The sequence below is a fragment of the Xiphophorus hellerii genome, chromosome 18, assembly GCF_003331165.1.
Source record: "Xiphophorus hellerii strain 12219 chromosome 18, Xiphophorus_hellerii-4.1, whole genome shotgun sequence".
NCBI classification, from domain to species: domain Eukaryota; kingdom Metazoa; phylum Chordata; class Actinopteri; order Cyprinodontiformes; family Poeciliidae; genus Xiphophorus; species Xiphophorus hellerii.
This window is the reverse complement of record NC_045689.1, coordinates 21,170,868-21,188,385: the sequence shown is the minus strand read 5'-3', so window position 1 is coordinate 21,188,385 and position 17,518 is coordinate 21,170,868. Positions and strand designations below refer to the sequence as shown.

Here is a 17,518-nt window from a genome sequence, read left to right as displayed (position 1 = left end):
AATCAAGAATAATATATAATATATACTATACCTAGAGAAGTTTAAATAGATTCACATGTTGTAATTACCTCTGGTTTTAAACAGAATGTCTTCCTGATACACAGCGTGAAGGGGGCGGGAGGAGAGGACTGACCCCAGCCCTGCTCAACATGCCATCTGTGTGAAGGGGTAAAAGCCCCTCAGGATGGTCAGGACATTTACTCACCATCTTTGTGACACCTTGCTTTCGTAAACTCCTTCCAACCTCTATGAAGTTTAGGAAGAGTGCAATTAAAAGGGATCAACAATAAGCATTTACTGCTAGGTACAGTCTAACACTTGGCATAGGATGAGGAGACAGTGACAAACAGATAAACGCCACAAAGGGGAGGGTTGATGGCAGCAGTGTTGTATAGTAACGAAGTAAAAATACTTCACTACTTTACTTAAGTATATTTTGGAGTACTTCATACTTTCCTCGAGTATAACATTTTTTGATAACTTTCACTTTTACTTCACTATATTTCCGAACTTAATTGCATACTTTTACTCCGATACATTTTCAATGTGTGGTTTAGTTACTCGTTACAAAAAAGTGAGAGAGAGAAACGCAAGTGTTTTGACCCCACCTACTGATTGACTGCAACAAAGTCCGTAGCCTACTTGCCTGGTCTTGTTCGTCACCACCAATAGGATACACCTGTTTCGCTTCTCCCATTAAACACAAAGCAAGTCTCGCAATCAGCAGCAGTCACATGGAGGAGGAGACGGAGACCACAACGACTGCAACTACGTCGGACACGGCTCCAGGGGAACCACCAGCTGGTGATGAGAGCCCATGGCCTTATTTAAATACAATACACTCTTTCGTGGGTGTTAAAGATTCGTCGTACCGCATGCAGTGTATGTTATTCCTGCCCGAAGATGTGGAAATTCTATCTTACAAAAACTCCCCGTCCAACTTGAAGAAACACATCGAGGTAACGTCTTATGAAATGGTTATAATCCTCCTGTGTCAGTAACTATAGCTTGGTCACTAGGCACTATTGTGAAATCTTGACCATAACGTTACCTGTATAAATGAACTTTGTTTGGCATTGTTTCAGTTCCACACGTGGCGTATTTAGCTTAGGCCTAATGTTGACTGTAGCAGGCTACCTAGACTCCTCTGTTCAAGGGGGACAGAAGCCATAGCAATAGCAATTTAGACTAAATTTAACGAATATAGGAAAGGCATGCAAGTTCAAAACCACAAACCATTAACATGTGCTACTCTTTAAAACTGGAACAATTTATTAGCAGGTTTAATTTTGCCTGCACTTGGTTGTGTACATTATTTTAAGTGCATTTGACAAGTTTACCAAAATATAAAAAATGTCATTCAAACTGCATTTGCCTTGTTTTACTTTTTACTTGTACTTTTCATTACATTACTTGAGTACATCCATTTTTACAGTAATTTCCATACTTAAGTACAAGAAGTTTCAGATACTTTAAGACTTTAACTCAAGTAACATTTCAGTCAGTGACTTCGACTTTTACCAAAGTCGTATTTTGGAGAGGTACTTATACTTTTACTTGACTCTGAGATTTCAGTACTTTATACAACACTGGATGGCAGTGGTGCTCAGTGTGCAGGGGTGTGCAGGCGTGGGCGTGTGTGTGAGTGTTGGGGGGGAGTGCGCACATGTGACCACATGTGAGGGAATTAAAGGACTAATTAAAGTATGATAAACAATAAATGATAATCAGTATCAAGAATAATATATAGTTTGTCACCTTTCCTAGAGAAGTTTAGATTTAGAATCTTGTAATTACCTAAGGTTTTGCTCACCAAGCCGTTTGTGCGTCCGTGCGCGTCGCTGCATAAGAGTAAACACATACCTCTAAAGAAAACCTGCAGTTTCACTGTTTTACTGCATTATTTATGGTAGCACGATTAGTCAGTGCTGACTGAGTTTGGGATTTCCTTCATCCGTTCCGAAAACTGTCACTTAAATTTTAAACTCTTATAGATTTTTTTTCTGTAACACTTGCTAGTGTGAAACATTTCAGTAAACGTTCCTCATTTGTACATGTACTTCTTAAGAATATGTGACCGACAGTAAACAGGCCTACGTGAGGTTACTCAAATTTAACTTTTAGCTTTCTGCATTTAAATTGAAAAGCAAGTAATTTCAAGACCATTTACAAAAAAGTCATTTACATTCTACTTATCAAACAGTGCAGCGATTTAAATGTATTATTTAAGTCAGTAAAAAAAGAAAAAAAAACTTAAGTTATCCAAGTTAAAAATGCAGAAAGCATCTTGTCATTGACTTGACTTGTTTATATGCTTGCCCCTCTTCAAATGACTTTTACCCTGTAATGACTGATTTTATCCATATTTTCAGGGGAAGCCTGTGGAACCAACATGTACATTTGCTGCCTTCTTTCTTTGTTTCTTTCTTCCTTAGACTAGAAAAGAAATTTCCTAGTTATTTTGGGGAGGGCACATCCGGTCACCGGAAATTAAAAGTAAATAATGATTAGGATCATAAATCAGTCCACCGATGAAATTTTGTCATAAGGGTGCCTATATACCTCTCTTTCAAAGTACTAATTGCAAAGTCAAATTTCTTTTAAGTCATATTTATATATATACATTATTTTTCACAACACCTGAAGTTAACATAGTGACTTGATTGTGATTGATTAATGGCACCATGAGCCTGAAAAATACCTAACTTTTAAGCCCCTCCCTTCAATAAGTACTTTTAGTATTTCGTTTGTTCTGGATGAAAATGACAGTAAATCATCTTTACATTTAGATACTGCACACGTATAGCCTTATAGGTGACATCTTATTTACAGGAGACGCTTTACTGTTTTCCTCCGATTTATGACAGTTTTTAATTTAAATGCAATGCAGTTTTAGCAAGTGAGCTGCAGTAAAGCCAGTGCTTTTGAGATGATACCACAATACTTAAAAAGATCTCACAGGAAGGAATTTATTTATTTATTTATTTATTTATTTAGTTAGTTAGTTAGTTAGTTAGTTCAATGAGAAATTAAATTTATCAGCTGAAATACAGGAAAAACACCTGGTTAATGTGGAATTTATCATTTTGAGGCTTCACACTGAAATTTTAAAAACTGCCTTTGTCCACAGTTTATCTTTGGTAGTATAAAGTAAAAATATGAAAGTAATTATGCAATGTTTTGCTTATGTAAGGTATATATATTCTGTTGCTGTGTTTATATTCAAAAATATAAACACAGGTGTTAGAGATTTTTTGGTATTATCATTTTATTCTTACTTTAGTTCACATTAAGCCTATAGATCTTTGTGATTTTCTGTTTAAAGTGTTCTCTTCTTTAACTGACCTGGAGGTCACTACTGTCTGTTCAACTTTACGAGAAATAGATAACACTAAGTTTCTCAGACCTTAAATCCTTTTGCAAGAACACCTCCTAATTTAGTAACCACCTGTGAGCAGTCGTATTTTGTTTTCTTGACAGTACTGACCGAGATTTGAACCGGGCTCAGACCTTTGATCAGATATCACATCTGGAACTGGGTTGTTAGATGTTTGGGTTAGAAGCTTTACGACCTCTGTTGTTTTCCTGACTGCCCCCTTGCCTGTTCTTCTTTGATAATAAAAACAGGAGTCCTTGTGAGAGCAGATCAGAACGCTCTGTAGAACTGCTCGGAGGAGAAGTTTGGCAGAGCCTTCCCTTTTGCAAAAGCTCCACGTAAAATTCATATACGTTGTCTGTGGTTCTTTCTTTTATTTAGGTTCGAAAGGAAAAATACCTATCAACAGGTATAGATGTAACCCACATACTGATGAATTGTATCAACACAGCTTACGAAATAACATCTTGGCCTCTGGCCTTTAAATACGAACATAAAAACAGTTAAGAAAAATGAAAAAAAAAAAAAAAAACACTAGTTTCAAGATATTTATTTGGTTTCCATTGGAAAGTTTTCAGATGCCAGCATCCCTGAGAAAATGTAAAATGCAAAACTTTGGAACGGCCCCATCCATGTGGGCAGAAACAAGCTGGAAAAAAGTTTTAGTTCCAAGCAATCACAACCCTGCACAGCTTTCTTCTTACCGTCCTCTGACTGTGAGACACTCTGGTTAATTCATGGAGATGAGGAGATAGTGCTTCCCCCTGCCTTGCAAACTTACTGCAGTGCGGATCTGAGAGATGTCCATGGTAGTGTTCTGTGATTAACCTTTTATTTGATGGATCTTCGGAGAGGGGGTAGTACCCTGCTGAACAGGCATCATTGGCATCATTTCAGCTTGGATAGCATAAGCAAGCAGGTAAAAATTATAATCAAGTAATTTTAATGCAAAAAAAAAAAGACCTTTTAACACAAGCTATTAATACCCTATCAACCCCAATTCAGACCCAGAACAAAATATTTTTTTAAATTTTTGCTGTCTTATGGGTGAGTGTTCCTTCTGGGGGTTTTCTCACAGAGTGATTCACTGACCTTCATACTTTCAATTGTTTCATTGAGCATAATAAAAGAAACAAAACATGTCTAATTGTCCTTTAGAAGAACCTCCACAGACAGATCTCAGCTGTCGCTGCATTTCTTCCAGTCCGTCTCACTCTTCTATGCGGTCACCTCAAAGCAGCCCCGGCGGTGCGTCTGCATGTCTCTCACCCTGCGGATGGACTGGATCTGGGGGTGGTGGGCTCCCCAATCGTTCCAGTGCTTGAAAGGTCCCAGTTCTAACACGTACTGGTAGCCACGGTAGCCAGGATACTGGTAACCCACCCACCTTTGTGAAGAAACAAAGAGAAACAGATGTTACTTACATTCATGCTTAAGTTTATGATTAATTTGGATGGATGTAATATGGTGCATTGCAAAAGCAATTTTGCACCTTGCACTTTTTCCAGTTTTATATTATTAAAACAACAAATTTCATTCATCATAGCATTTTATTGGGATTTTATATGACTGACCAACACGAGGGTTTGAATAAATGTGAATTTGAACAAAAATGATATATGGGTTTCAAAATGTTTTATAATTAAAAGTGTGATGTGCATTTACATTTAGACCTCTTCACTCTGAAAATCCTAATTCAAGTTGAAAGCTTTTCCTTTGCAATCATCTGATTAATAAAATAGAGTCCATCTGTGTGTAATCTGACACCAGTATAACGTTGACTGATAATCCTACAAGTTCAATCATCTTTTTTCAGATTCATGTAATTATTAAACAGAGCTCACCTGTGTGTAATTTAATCTCTGTTTTAATCCATCAGTTTTTTAAGCCTCAAAGTTTAATTAGAAAACTTTAGTGAAGAAACAGAATTCCTAATATCAATAGACAGATAAAGCTGTGGAAACGTTTAAAGTGGGTTTAGGTGATAAAATAAAATCTCAAATTGGAAAAGTATTGCAGATAAACCTACCAAGACAAAGCGGTGCACCAAAACAGACGGTTGGCTAGAGTCTTTGTAAAACTTTAAAATTGTAAAGAATAGAAACCTACAAGTAATTTTATGTTCATTCTACAAATATACACTAATTTCTATGGCTCCAAATCCTTTTACCTTGTATCAGTGCAAGAGCAAGTGCTAACATTAGGGCACAGATAACTAGTGACCGTAAATAGACAAAAGTAACATTAAGGAGAAGATTGGTAACAGCTTACGTTCCACCGGTGACCTGAATGCTGGCGACACGATCCTGGAAACCATAGGACCACAAGCTTGGAATATCCTCATCACACACTTCCATCTTACGGCCTTCAAAGTTTGCACATTCATACAGACAAATCTTGTGGTCTTGTGGATCCTGAAAAAATACATTCACCTTTCAGTGAGTTACCTCTTTGCTATAGATATGTTTGATCCTTTAAATAGAAAGCAAGATAGTACATTTTAAAATATCACCTAATAAAAAAACATCTAAGTAAAAATAATCTCAAGCCTAAAAATACACTCTTGAAAGCATCTCCTCAAAAGCATAATGCATCAAATAAAAGCTGGATTGAAGAATAAGAAAAAGTGATGGTGTTGATGATGAGAACAGAGATGGATAAAAATAGGACGTTGACAACAGACCATTCGAACGGGCCTGACTGACATCATGCGGTCACACCGGTAGCTGTTGGACCAGGTATCCCAGCGGGGGTACTCGCCCTTCTCGAGCATGAACATCTCACCAGTCATGTTCTGCTGCTCATAGCCAACCCAGCTGGATGGTCAGAAAGACAGGTATGTTAGCATGTGTTGGGGAAAACGTACACTTTATTATTAAGCATCTCAGCAAAGGACCGGCATGGTGGTTGGTATGTAATGTCATGGTCTGAGTGTTTCCAAAACTGTTATGATTCTTATGCGCAACCATCAATTAGATTCACACAGGATTGTCTGAAAAACAGAGATTTTTCCTGTAAGCAGCAGTTTTGAGGATAGAAATGCCTTGTTGATGCCAGAGGACAGAGGAGAACTAGCAGACTTTCTCAAGGTGACAGGAAACCAACATTAGGTGAAATAACCAGCTGTTGCAATAACTGTATCTTGAATATATAACTACACATTGAACCCTTAAGCAGATGGGCTAAAGAACAAACCTGCATCTCCAATGTCAGCCAAGAACTAAAAATTTGTTTGGCCTTCCACATAAAACCCTTTGAAAATTACAACTGGTCCAAAATTCAGCAGGCTGTATCATCACATGGAGCCATTAATCACACCTATTCTACAAAAGCTCCATTGGTGTCCCATTAACATCAACTACTCCTAACCTTCATAGCTGTCCACAACCTCACCCCTCCATATCTCTCTGATTTTCTTCAGATTTTTACACACATGATCCTCTTCCTCCATTCATCTGACTGTACCCCACTGCTCGCCTCGCAGACCACTCGGTCGCTCTCCCAGTTGTTCTCACTAACACGGACTCACTGCCACATTCACCAAAACTGGACAATCTATGCTAAAAGAATAAGGGAAGTTCTGCAGGCAAATGGGGCTCCAGCGCAGTTCTCAAAAAGTGTACTGAACGAAGCATTTGGTGACTGTATATTACATTGAGGCATAGTCTGTGAGACAGTTTGGTGACTTACGGTCCACACTCCACCCTGATGGAGCCAATTCTGTCGAAACCCTTCTCACACAGATTAAGGCACTCTCCAAACAGGTCCATCCTGCGGCCTTGGAAGTTTTCATATTCATAGAGATATATCTGGTAAGAAAAAAAATGTCAATTTAGATTTTTTATTTGCTTTCTTGGACTGTTTTCTGGTTTTTGAAGTACCTTGTGATTGCGCAGGCCAATGGCAGGGTGACTGCCAATGCTGCCCTGAACACCTGAGTGAGACATGATGAAATCTGAAGAGAAAGCGATGATATAAATTACCATTACATGCAACCAGGAGAGTAAGGAAGTGTGTCACAGTCTACTGAAGCTGTTTTCTTGTTAAAAATCAATCTGTGTTGAATCTGAGAGGCTACAAAGCGGATAAACCTCGTAAATATGATCAGGCTGTTTGGGTACAAACGGTAGGCCCGCAGCCTGGGGTTCCCTGAGAATAACCTAACTCAGGTGAGGCTGATGACATCAAGATGCTTTTTTAATATAACGATGGTGAAAATTCTTTATGCAACCAATAAAATGCTCAAAAACTGAAATATATTTTGTTTGTGCACACATGCATGCATTTAAAGTCACATATAATATTTATAATTTAGCTTTTTTAAGTTATACCGAAATTACTACAAATGTCTACACAGAACTGCTGTTTTCTTGTAACTTTGGCTGCGCATGTTGCTCTGCTGCACCTGCAGAAATAAAACATATTATTAAATACTCACACAGGTTTTGTACCTCTCCTGTGTTTAAGAAAGTGAACTCAAATAAAGCTGAGAAAGTTGCTCTTTCCTTCCTGAATTATGTTACACTGGACACTTCTTTAAATGTCTACTGTAGTAAAATTTTTGCAACTGAAAAATTTGTGGTGAGTAATAGAAAGAATCTGATAATTAAAATTAAGTGACCTTAAATCAATACAATAAATAACCCTTAAAAAGCCTTTTCTGTTCTTGCATTTGCTTAAAAAGCCTGAAACCCAAACCCAAGACGGCCTGCGAAAACTGCCTGTGCACTCCTTGGAAAGAGGGTATTATTGATTTCTTCCACATATTTTACCTGGTCAGAAACATTACAATAACTCCATTATTAGAAAACGTCTGTTTTCTGCTCCAAAAAGTGACATTATTTCTTGAAAATATTCTGAACATTCCTTGACGTTTTTTCTTAGCAAGAGCAATAGAAACAAATTTGTCATGTCTGGATCCAATTTCTTCTCACCTGTCCCTGTTGATTTTATCTTATGGTAGCAGATTAGTATTAAATAATACACTAATGTATTTTATCTAAGTTATCCACCTACTCAGTCCAAAGTTATACCATGAGAAATAGTCTGGCTTGGTTGTTTCAGTCCGCTAAGTGAGCAAACCAGAGTATCCTCCCTAGCATCCTTGCATTTCTACCAGAGACAGAAGACCTCGGTGTGGACACTTACAGTCACAGCTGAAGGCTGGAATGGACCAATCTTTGAAGACAGTGATGGACGGAGGCCTTTTGAGTGGAGATATATATATATAGACATTCACCTCCAGAGCGAATCTATAAAGGCCAGATTCTGACATCTCATTGGCTCAGAGCTGCTGGGAGGACGGTGATGGGTCAAAGGTCACTTTGTTAATCCATTGGTGATCTGTGCTCAGTCAGCAGCAGGGTTTTTATTGTGCAGCCCCATTGTTGGGGGCTGAGGACAGTCACTGCCATCAGCAGAAAGTTGGTGACACAAAAACGCACACTGAACCGTCTACTTTTAGGTTTTGAACCACATTTTTCCATTGTTGAACTTAACCTCCTGCCACTTTCAACAGCTATTATGTATATAATTTTTATGGCTTTTTTTATGCCACATTATTTTTTTTAGTTTTTCTTTCATGTTTGCTGCTAAGCCTTTGAGCCCTGGGACGGTAAATGTGCTGACTATAGGATTGGCATCTGTGTTTTTGTTCAGACAGGGGACTGCTGGTCACGGTGCTGAAGTGCACTTGTTATAGTTAGGCCTATATTAAATTCACATACAAAAAAAATATTAAGAGAGTAATGAAAAAATGTAAGCATACTTGAAAAAGAAAGATATTTTAAAAAGTAAAGTGAAAACAAATGAGTAGCTGAGACAAGGTCAAGTTAAATTGACAAAATAAAACATCCAAGTTTTAGGCAGATTGGTTCCAGAGCACAAAAGCACAAAATAAATGCTACCTATTCTTCAGAGAGCAATTAATGAACAGGCCTCTAGTGGCCTGACAGACCTAGAATTTCCACACCTGATTTGCAACTAACAGTTGGTCTGCTAAATAAAACCTTTGTTGTCATTAACCATTTGGGTTTTTTTTAGTTTCATCACTCACACCCAGATGTACTAGCACATCTGTAGAATCATGAAATTCATAAATAGCAGCTTTTCTTACAACATGAAGTACGCTAAAATATCTCAGAAAGCAATGCATTAAATATTAAAACACCATAAATACTTTTCAACCTTTTTAGTACACATTAGTAACATTAGTAAGATCAATGGAATTAAACTACTCATCTTCATCACAATTCATTTGGTTCACATAAATTGATGTCAAAATGTAATCTGGTTGCCAATCATTTCAGAGGTACGACAGGCAGGATCCCAATGAGAAATTAGAGTCTAATTACCAGAAAGGGATGACATTTTGAGAGCATTTTTATGACTGAGGGGAAAAAAAACAAAAAAACCCCATCAAAAGTAACAAATAAATAACGTAAACCACAGGATTAACTTAAAGCAGAACTCAGAAAAAACTAAACTCAAAACTCAAAATCCTCCAGATCATGAAATAAAACAGTTCTCTCATGGTTAAGGTTTGTTTTAATTCTGTTTTGTCCTGAATCATATTATTTCACTACTAGACAAAAAAAATTACATCAGAGTTTGGACACAGCTGGTTGACATGTTGCCATGCTTGTGTCGATGCTTGCTTGACAGTGAAGGTTTCTGTGTGGTTTGTGTGTAAATGTCTGAACAGGGATTAAATGTGTGTGACTGCGTGTGTATCCTCCCATGTGGTAGTGAGTGCATGACAGAGCATGTGTGCATTTGGAGGTGAAAGGACCTTGGAGGTGAACAGGTGACGGTCCTTTTGGACAAAAGGACTGACTTTGGTCCAAAGACGGTCCTTTCACCTCCAAATGCACACATGCTCTGTCATGTGGGGTGTGATGCTCTGATCGGCAACAACCACAGCGCAAGATGGACTTTTCTTGTCATGACCAAACTGTGATGATCTTTTTCCTGAACTCTGCTGTGCCAGAACTCGGCCCGGCCCATTGGACACGAAACACTTGGAACTTCTGCTTATTTGCACTGGGCACAGTGCCCTCCGTTCAGTCCAGCTGCAGCTCACTAAAGCCCAACAGCTCAGTACCGAACAATGAACGGGACCAGCAATGTGCTGACTCCCGACCCATACCGGTCCAGTTACATCTCAGCACCAGCATGTATAAATAGGTCCGTTCAGTTTGGGGTCAGGACGTCGTTTTTTGTGAAGTCCCTGTGAGAACTGAGCGCCAATCTTTGTTGGGCAGTCAGGTAAGCCTTCTATCTTAGTTCTTAATGTGCAGACACGTGCCATTTTGTTTTTTGCACTTTTTCTGCACAATCACTCTGCTGAGTCATGTAGACTGAAGGCAGTCAGGAAGACGCACACATACGAACTGTGCACCGGCCACACATAGAGTTTACATCCAACCTGCAAGCATGAGGATGAAGTTTAAATCACAACATGTGGTTTTAGATTTATGTCAGATGACATAAGTTTAGTTGAAACTGCATTGATGCGAAATCTTTTAAATAAACATGAAACATAAAATGTAGGTGGCATAAATAAATATTAAAGTATGACCTAACTATAAGCTTTCCTCACATATTTTCTGTTCTAAAGGCAAATCTTCACTGAAATCCACAGCAGCATGGCTCTAAATAATCCCACCCCGCTGGGACCATGGAAGGTGAGTGAGATCATTCGTCAGTGGAGATTGCCAAAAGTGGATTTCATTTTTTTCTAATTTCATGCCTAATTTAATAAAAGCCACCATGGTGTATGCACATGCATATTCTCTCTAGATCACAGCTTATGACCAGGAAAACTTCCAGGGCAAACGTCTTGAGTTCACCTCAGCCTGCCAGAACATCATGGAGTGCAGCATCGACAACATCCGCTCCCTCAAGGTGGAGTGCGGGGCGTAAGTGAGACAAAAACAAGAAATGTTGATTAATAGTCTCCTTTAGCCTTTTTAAAAATGATTTATTTGAAATGTTTGTGTGACTATGCGCTTGTCGGCGAACAGCTGGGCAGGATATGAGCACTCCAGCTTCTGTGGACAACAGTTTGTGCTGGAGAGAGGAGAGTATCCTCACTGGGAGTCGTGGAGTGGCAGCAACGCCTACCACATTGAGCGGATGATGTCCTTCCGACCCATCTGCTCCGCTGTGAGTTTCTCTCCCAAATCAACAGCTTTAGCTTGCTCTCGGATCTTCAGCAATGATTATGTGATGAAAAAATTGCAATACTCCCAAACAAAATTTAACTCAAGTTACTAAAAACTAAGACAAATGTGAACAAAAATCAAATGCAATCACCAGTTTGTAAAATGTAGCAGGGTTTTACCTTAAACTTAGCTAAGCTGACTGTTTTGTGTGCAAGCAGAACCACAAGGAGTCCAAGATGGTGCTGTTTGAGAGGGAGAACTTCATAGGTCGCCAGTGGGAGATAAACGATGACTACCCTTCCCTGCAGGCTATGGGCTGGAGCAACAATGAGATCGGATCTATGCAAGTTCAGAGCGGAGCGTAAGTCTTCATTTCTAAATGCACACAATGTAATCATGGCAACTGAAGACACGACTAACAGCCCATGTTATGTAGCAGCATTGTGCTACAAAACACAAACATTGAAATTAAGCTGAGGCAATCTCAGGAATCTCTTCTCTGCTTAGTCATGAGGGATTGAAATGGTGTGGTAAATGAAGGAGTCTGGAATATAAATAAAAGTTCATTTTCTTAAAATGTATTAAGTAAAGTTAAAATATTTTAAATAGTACATTTGTAAAGACTGCATAAAACATTTTGCTCAATGAAACATTCTTAACGTTACTTGGTGCATTTGGTAATTAACAAACAAATGAATTAAAGAGCTGCATGATCTCTCTTTTTCAACTTGCTGGCCTTGCTGTGTTAAAAACACCATTCTGACTTAAAGCCTCCAGTGAGGCCCCATATATGTGTTCGGGGGCAGTTTCTGCACACCCATACAGGCACACACTTAAACTGAGGAAATAAGCTGAGATTCTGGGGTGCAATAAGATGCGGCACAAACCTGTACATAGCACATAATCCAGTCTTCCGATCCTGCAGGCAGGAGACACCAACTTAACACACAGCATCCCAACTCCAAATATAATCAGATAGTAGCACAGCTGACAGGTAAGTTATAATTTTGTGTTTGGTGCTTGTTCACCTGCATTTCTAATGCCACCCATGTTTAGCCCATATAAAAAAAAAACACAATAGGGTTCGGCTGTTCTGATCTGTAAGAGCGGTGTTGGTAGTGGAGTTCCTTTTAATTTCTGTCATATCTTATGCAAAAATATTGCTTGATATTTTTGGTTTTGGTTTTTCTTTCTTCCTGCAGTTGGGTTTGCTACCAATTCCCAGGTTACCGTGGTTACCAATACATCATGGAGTGCGACCGGCATGGTGGCGAATACAAACACTACAGAGAGTGGGGCTCCCATGCTCAGTCCTTCCAGGTGCAGTCGCTGCGTCGGATCCAGCAATGAGGCCTGCAGCCGCCTCTCCCTACCACTCACTCTTCACCTCCTCTTCTTTCTTCTCCCCTTATTCATCTTCCTCCATTCACCCTGTCATTCCCGCACCTCTTGGGGTTTCCCAATTGAGAAGCTAACACAATGTTTGTTCTGTTGCCAAATAAAAAGCACTTACAAGGGATTGAGAGGAGAAAAAAAAACTGACAATGAAGAGAAGCTCTGGACTGATGCCCCATGAGGAAAGAAGAAAAGGGGAGTAAAAAGCCTCACAGTGGCAACAGAGCAGCGGAGTCACTCGGGCATTGCTGTGTAACTTCACATGTTTGTGGGTCACTACGCTGATGCCGGTGATGAAAAAAGAAAGAATGGGCAACTTAAAATAAACACAAACTCAAACAGTCTGCTTCTAACCTGCAGGGTGTTGGGATTTCTTTTCTTTAACTGTTTCTTCCATAAATGTTTGAGCTGCTCTGCCTTTTTTCTTGAAGCCTTCAGTTGATTGTGAGCTTGAATGAAGAGGGTTAATCTTTTATTTTCTTTTAAAGCCACCAAGAAACAAATGTTGGGTTAAAATAGATATGACTAAAAATGCAGCCAATGTTACTGGTAGGACCTGGAACGTATTAGTCACACTGCGAGTGATTGAGACATGCACTTGTAAATCAAGAACTAAATGGTTTTACCTGAGGTGCACAGCACTTCTAATTTAAAATTCTTGATATAGCACAATGGGTCTCAAAATACGGCAGCCATCTGGTTCAGAATATAATAACCTAGCCAGTATTACTGTATCTCCACCCAATGCAACCTCCACTTTTGTTGATAAGCAGGAACTGAAAAAAAGAATCTGACACTAGAACTTTACTAAATTCTCAACACTGTGTTTCTAAATTCAAATGTTTTCTTATATATGTCCATGTTTTGATGTTTCCTCAGTGGGAAGCAGGAAATGTATATTTTTTCTGTTGTTTTTGAATGCTTTAAATAGATTTGTCATCTATAGTACTAAGATAATTGTTCAGCTGTAATGTATGAGAAAGGAAAATAAGCAAGTGGAAGAGTTTATTTATCTCTTTATGACACAGTATTTTTTTCCAAAACAAGATCAGTTTATTACAAAACTCACTATTAGTTTGTGTCTAATAGAAGGATGGACACAAAGTGTTTTTGATTTAGCTGCAGATAAAAAATAAATATTTCTTGCTAACAATAATATGCAGAAATTGTCATATTCGGGACATTTTTCAAGAGTCTGTGGATATAATATTAGTTAAACTAATTTTTGCACTGGCAATTTATTGGGAAAAGAGCCATGATCCAATAAAAATCAGGGTAGAGTGAAGTCTTTCACCCTAAACAGGCTGAAGTAATAATTGACAAACAAAACATGATAAAATAGATGTTGTTATACCATCCCAATCATTAATATTAGAGAAACTCGTGTTAGCTTGTAAAAAGGCCGTCTTTAGAAAATGAATCTCTGAATACAAAATGTTTCACGTTAGAAGCAGGATTGATCAGGAACTAACAAAATTACTATAATGTCACATAACAGTTAATGTATAACTTGAGTTGCCATAGAGAGCATTAGGTTAACCAGTTTAATATTTAAGTAAATGTGTCTTGTGATGATTAAATGTTCTGATAATGGCTCCTGAAAGCTTCACAGCCAGTAAACTAAGCTTGGCTCCATTTCCCTAAAGCTTTAATTATGTCTTCACATTAGTGCTTTTGTCCCTGACTTAACCAAAGGTTTGCTTTGCATAATTCAGATATACTTTTTAGATACATTTGTGAGTAGAACAGCTTTGGGCAGACAGTGAGATGCACAGCTGGTTATTTGTTTGCACAACCTCCATCACATTATTGCTGAATCCATTGAAAAATAGCGCTTCAACCTGAACAAAATTAAGCAATGTCTCAGCTTTTCTTTTGATCTTCTAAATTAGGCTATACACGACCAGAAAATGTTGCTACATTTCTTTTTACCTGTAGTTGTTTTCGCAGAATTGAAAATATGCTACCATCATTAAACACAAAGAATTTGTTTGCTGAAAAATCAAAAATCGGAAAATACTCTAATATACCAGGGGAAGAAATATTTGTATTTTTGTGCATTTTATGAACTTGCGGGTATAAGGCAAATGCACCGCACAAAGCAAACATACGTAGTTGTTTTCTTCACTATTTGATATCAAATCAAACTAAACTTCTTTTTCAATGCTTTCCTAGATTATTTCTATTTGCTAAGTGTCAATTTTTGTTATTTTTTTCAGTTTCGGACTGTCCCATTCCCCCGTCGTTTTCCCCCAAATACGGTTGATTTTAATTTTAAATTAAAGCTGCAAGCAGCCTCGGGCGGCCCTCGCAGCAAGCGCCGCTCCGGCCTATTGGCCACCGCGGGGGTTCCAGCCACCGCAGAAGCTCTCGCACGATTTCCAGAGCCGCAGCCAACTCCCCACCGCAGAAGCTCTGCCGCAGTTTCCAGCACCGCCGCCCGCTAGCCACCGCAGAAGCTGTCGCGCATTTTCCACACCCATCCACCAGGCGACACGCGTGAATGCGTTCGGCAGCGCTCCCCGACGACTGTCAAAAAATCTGGTGCAGATCGGTCGATGCGTCGAGGAGATACAGCCCATGTATTAACTTAGGGGGCGCAGTGGAGTCAAATTACATTTCAAACCCGTCGGGCTCTTTAGGGGTGAACAAAGGTCATACATATCCAGTTTGGCGCCAATCAGATGATCTATGTGTGAATTAGAGCCAAACGTATGAATATGGCGAGGGACTGATATTCGCCATTTGGCCACGCCCACACGGTTCAGCCAGAAGCGAGCATTGACAGAGCTCATCATCCGAATTACCTTGATTAGGTCAAGAGAGCCATAAACAGAGCTTTCCAAGGAAAAAAAGACACCTCCTGTTCTGAGGGGGCGGGGCTTAGATGACGTCATAATATGATGACATAGGGTCGTCAAGGATCCCACCAGGGTCACTCGTGCAAAGTTTGGTGCAGAAGCTATCGACCGTTCACAGTAAAATACGAGACTTCCTGTTGTCAGGGGGCGTGGCCTAAGTGATGTCATCTTTTGACCATTGGATATTATTGCACACCCGATGATTATCCATAGCTGAACGTTTGGTGTCTCTGTTAGTTTTTGTGTTAGAATTACAAATTATTTAATTTTTTCCTCTTCAATTCAACACTGAACTGTCATTCCGTAGGGCAATGCTGCCCTCTGGTGTCGAATTACTGACATTACTGAAATAGTTTCATTATTTCAGTAATTCGACACCAGAGGGCAGCATTGCCCTACACATGACAAAGGATACCCTTTGTATTACACAGTCGATCACAGGGGATCTTTGAGCCTTGCTAACCCCCCTTCCACCTGTTCAAATGTCACCAATTTGATAACTTTAAATCAGACATGCCTTATGATCAGACTGACCGACTTTGAAGCCGATCAATAGAAATCCCAAGGAGGAGTTCGATCAAATACGAAGGCTCTAAATGTCAAAATCGAGGTCAAATGAACTTCAATCTAAAATGGCCGACTTCCTGTTGGGTTTAGAGCATGGCTCCAAGAGACTTTTTTGTACGTCCTGACAAGATACACATATGTACCAAGTTTCGTAATTCTAGGATAAAGCATGGCCTGGGGCTGTTCATTTAAAATACTCTAGGGGTCGCTATAGAAAAATTAGGCCACGCCCACCAAATATCGCTATGGATTCCTGTTCGGGGATGGATAAGGATCCATCCTTGTGAGTTTGGAGCAGCTCACCCCGAAACTGTGGAATTCAGAGCCAAACGAAATTCGACGGCGTTCGCAACGCCGCCACGCCCACCTGCTTCATCGCAGCCGGTCGGGGTTGGAATCCACAACACACCAACATGTCTTCTGTCTCTGGACACAGTTTCATGTTGATTAGGTCAAAGGGCTAAGATAGCGACCGTTCACAGTAAAACATTACACTTCCTGCTCTCAGGGGGCGTGGCCTACGTAAAAAAAAAATTTCACTGCAGGGTATTATAGGACATCCGATGCCGATCAATCACTGAAAGTTTGGTCCCTCTATGTTTTTTTGTATAGGAAATATAAGAGGTTTTTGTTTCATGGCGTGTAGGTGAACTTTGACCCCTGGAAACCCACCTTCAACATGCTCCAAAACTCACCAATTTGATAACTTTAAATCAGACATGCCTTATGATGAGACTGACCGAGTTTGAAGCCGATCAATCGAAATCCCTAGGAGGAGTTCGATCAAATACGAAGGCTGTAAACGGCCAAATCAGGGTCCGAAATGGACCTTCAATCCAACATGGCCGACTTCCTGCGATACTTGCACTATGACATTACTTGTAAATTCTGAGCGTCTTAGTGAGCTCTACAACTGTACCGAATTTCAAGTCTCTACGATGAAGTAAGTGAATAGCAATGGGTCTTTTGAAAATTGCTAGTTGCCGCCGTTGAGCAATTTTTTTTGCGATTTTTGCGGCGACCTTAAAATTCAAAATTTTTAAACCGCCTAGTCGCTTCCGCCAAGTTTGGTGAGTTTTTGAATATGATAAAGCCCCCAAAAAGGCGCACGAAGAGGGGGGCAGAATCGTAAGAAGAATAATAATAAGAAACAG

General features: G+C 39.4%; 2 protein-coding genes across 2 annotated transcripts; one reads left to right on the top strand and one right to left on the bottom strand.

The window, feature by feature from the left end:
* Positions 1-3,911: 3,911 nt before the first annotated feature.
* On the bottom strand, positions 3,912-10,156 carry crybb1l3 (crystallin, beta B1, like 3). Its single transcript, XM_032590252.1, has 6 exons — positions 8,525-10,156; positions 7,258-7,331; positions 7,067-7,185; positions 6,060-6,192; positions 5,648-5,790; positions 3,912-4,763 (listed from the first exon to the last, which is right to left on the bottom strand). The coding sequence occupies exons 1-6, from the start codon at positions 8,649-8,651 to the stop codon at positions 4,595-4,597; spliced, it is 765 nt and encodes a 254-aa protein (XP_032446143.1). The 5' UTR covers positions 8,652-10,156; the 3' UTR covers positions 3,912-4,594.
* A 78-nt stretch (positions 10,157-10,234) lies between these two features.
* cryba1a (crystallin, beta A1a) lies at positions 10,235-13,285 on the top strand. Its single transcript, XM_032590253.1, has 6 exons — positions 10,235-10,642; positions 10,995-11,061; positions 11,177-11,295; positions 11,401-11,542; positions 11,760-11,902; positions 12,744-13,285. Exons 2-6 carry the CDS (start codon positions 11,023-11,025, stop codon positions 12,889-12,891), a joined length of 591 nt encoding a protein of 196 aa, XP_032446144.1. The 5' UTR covers positions 10,235-10,642; positions 10,995-11,022; the 3' UTR covers positions 12,892-13,285.
* The last annotated feature ends 4,233 nt before the right edge of the window (positions 13,286-17,518 follow it).

Excerpts from the sequence above, each read along its gene's own strand:
- crybb1l3 (XM_032590252.1), bottom strand. The coding sequence starts at position 8,651 with ATGTCAGAATCTGGCCTTTATAGATTCGCTCTGGAGGTGAATGTCTAT. Across the intron at positions 7,332-8,524 it reads TCCAGCCTTCAGCTGTGACT|ATTTCATCATGTCTCACTCA; the intron begins GTAAGTGTCCAC and ends CTTTCTCTTCAG. Across the intron at positions 5,791-6,059 it reads CAGTCAGGCCCGTTCGAATG|GATCCACAAGACCACAAGAT; the intron begins GTCTGTTGTCAA and ends GTATTTTTTCAG.
- cryba1a (XM_032590253.1), top strand. The coding sequence starts at position 11,023 with ATGGCTCTAAATAATCCCACCCCGCTGGGACCATGGAAG. Across the intron at positions 11,543-11,759 it reads TCCGACCCATCTGCTCCGCT|AACCACAAGGAGTCCAAGAT; the intron begins GTGAGTTTCTCT and ends GTGTGCAAGCAG. Across the intron at positions 11,903-12,743 it reads ATGCAAGTTCAGAGCGGAGC|TTGGGTTTGCTACCAATTCC; the intron begins GTAAGTCTTCAT and ends TTCTTCCTGCAG.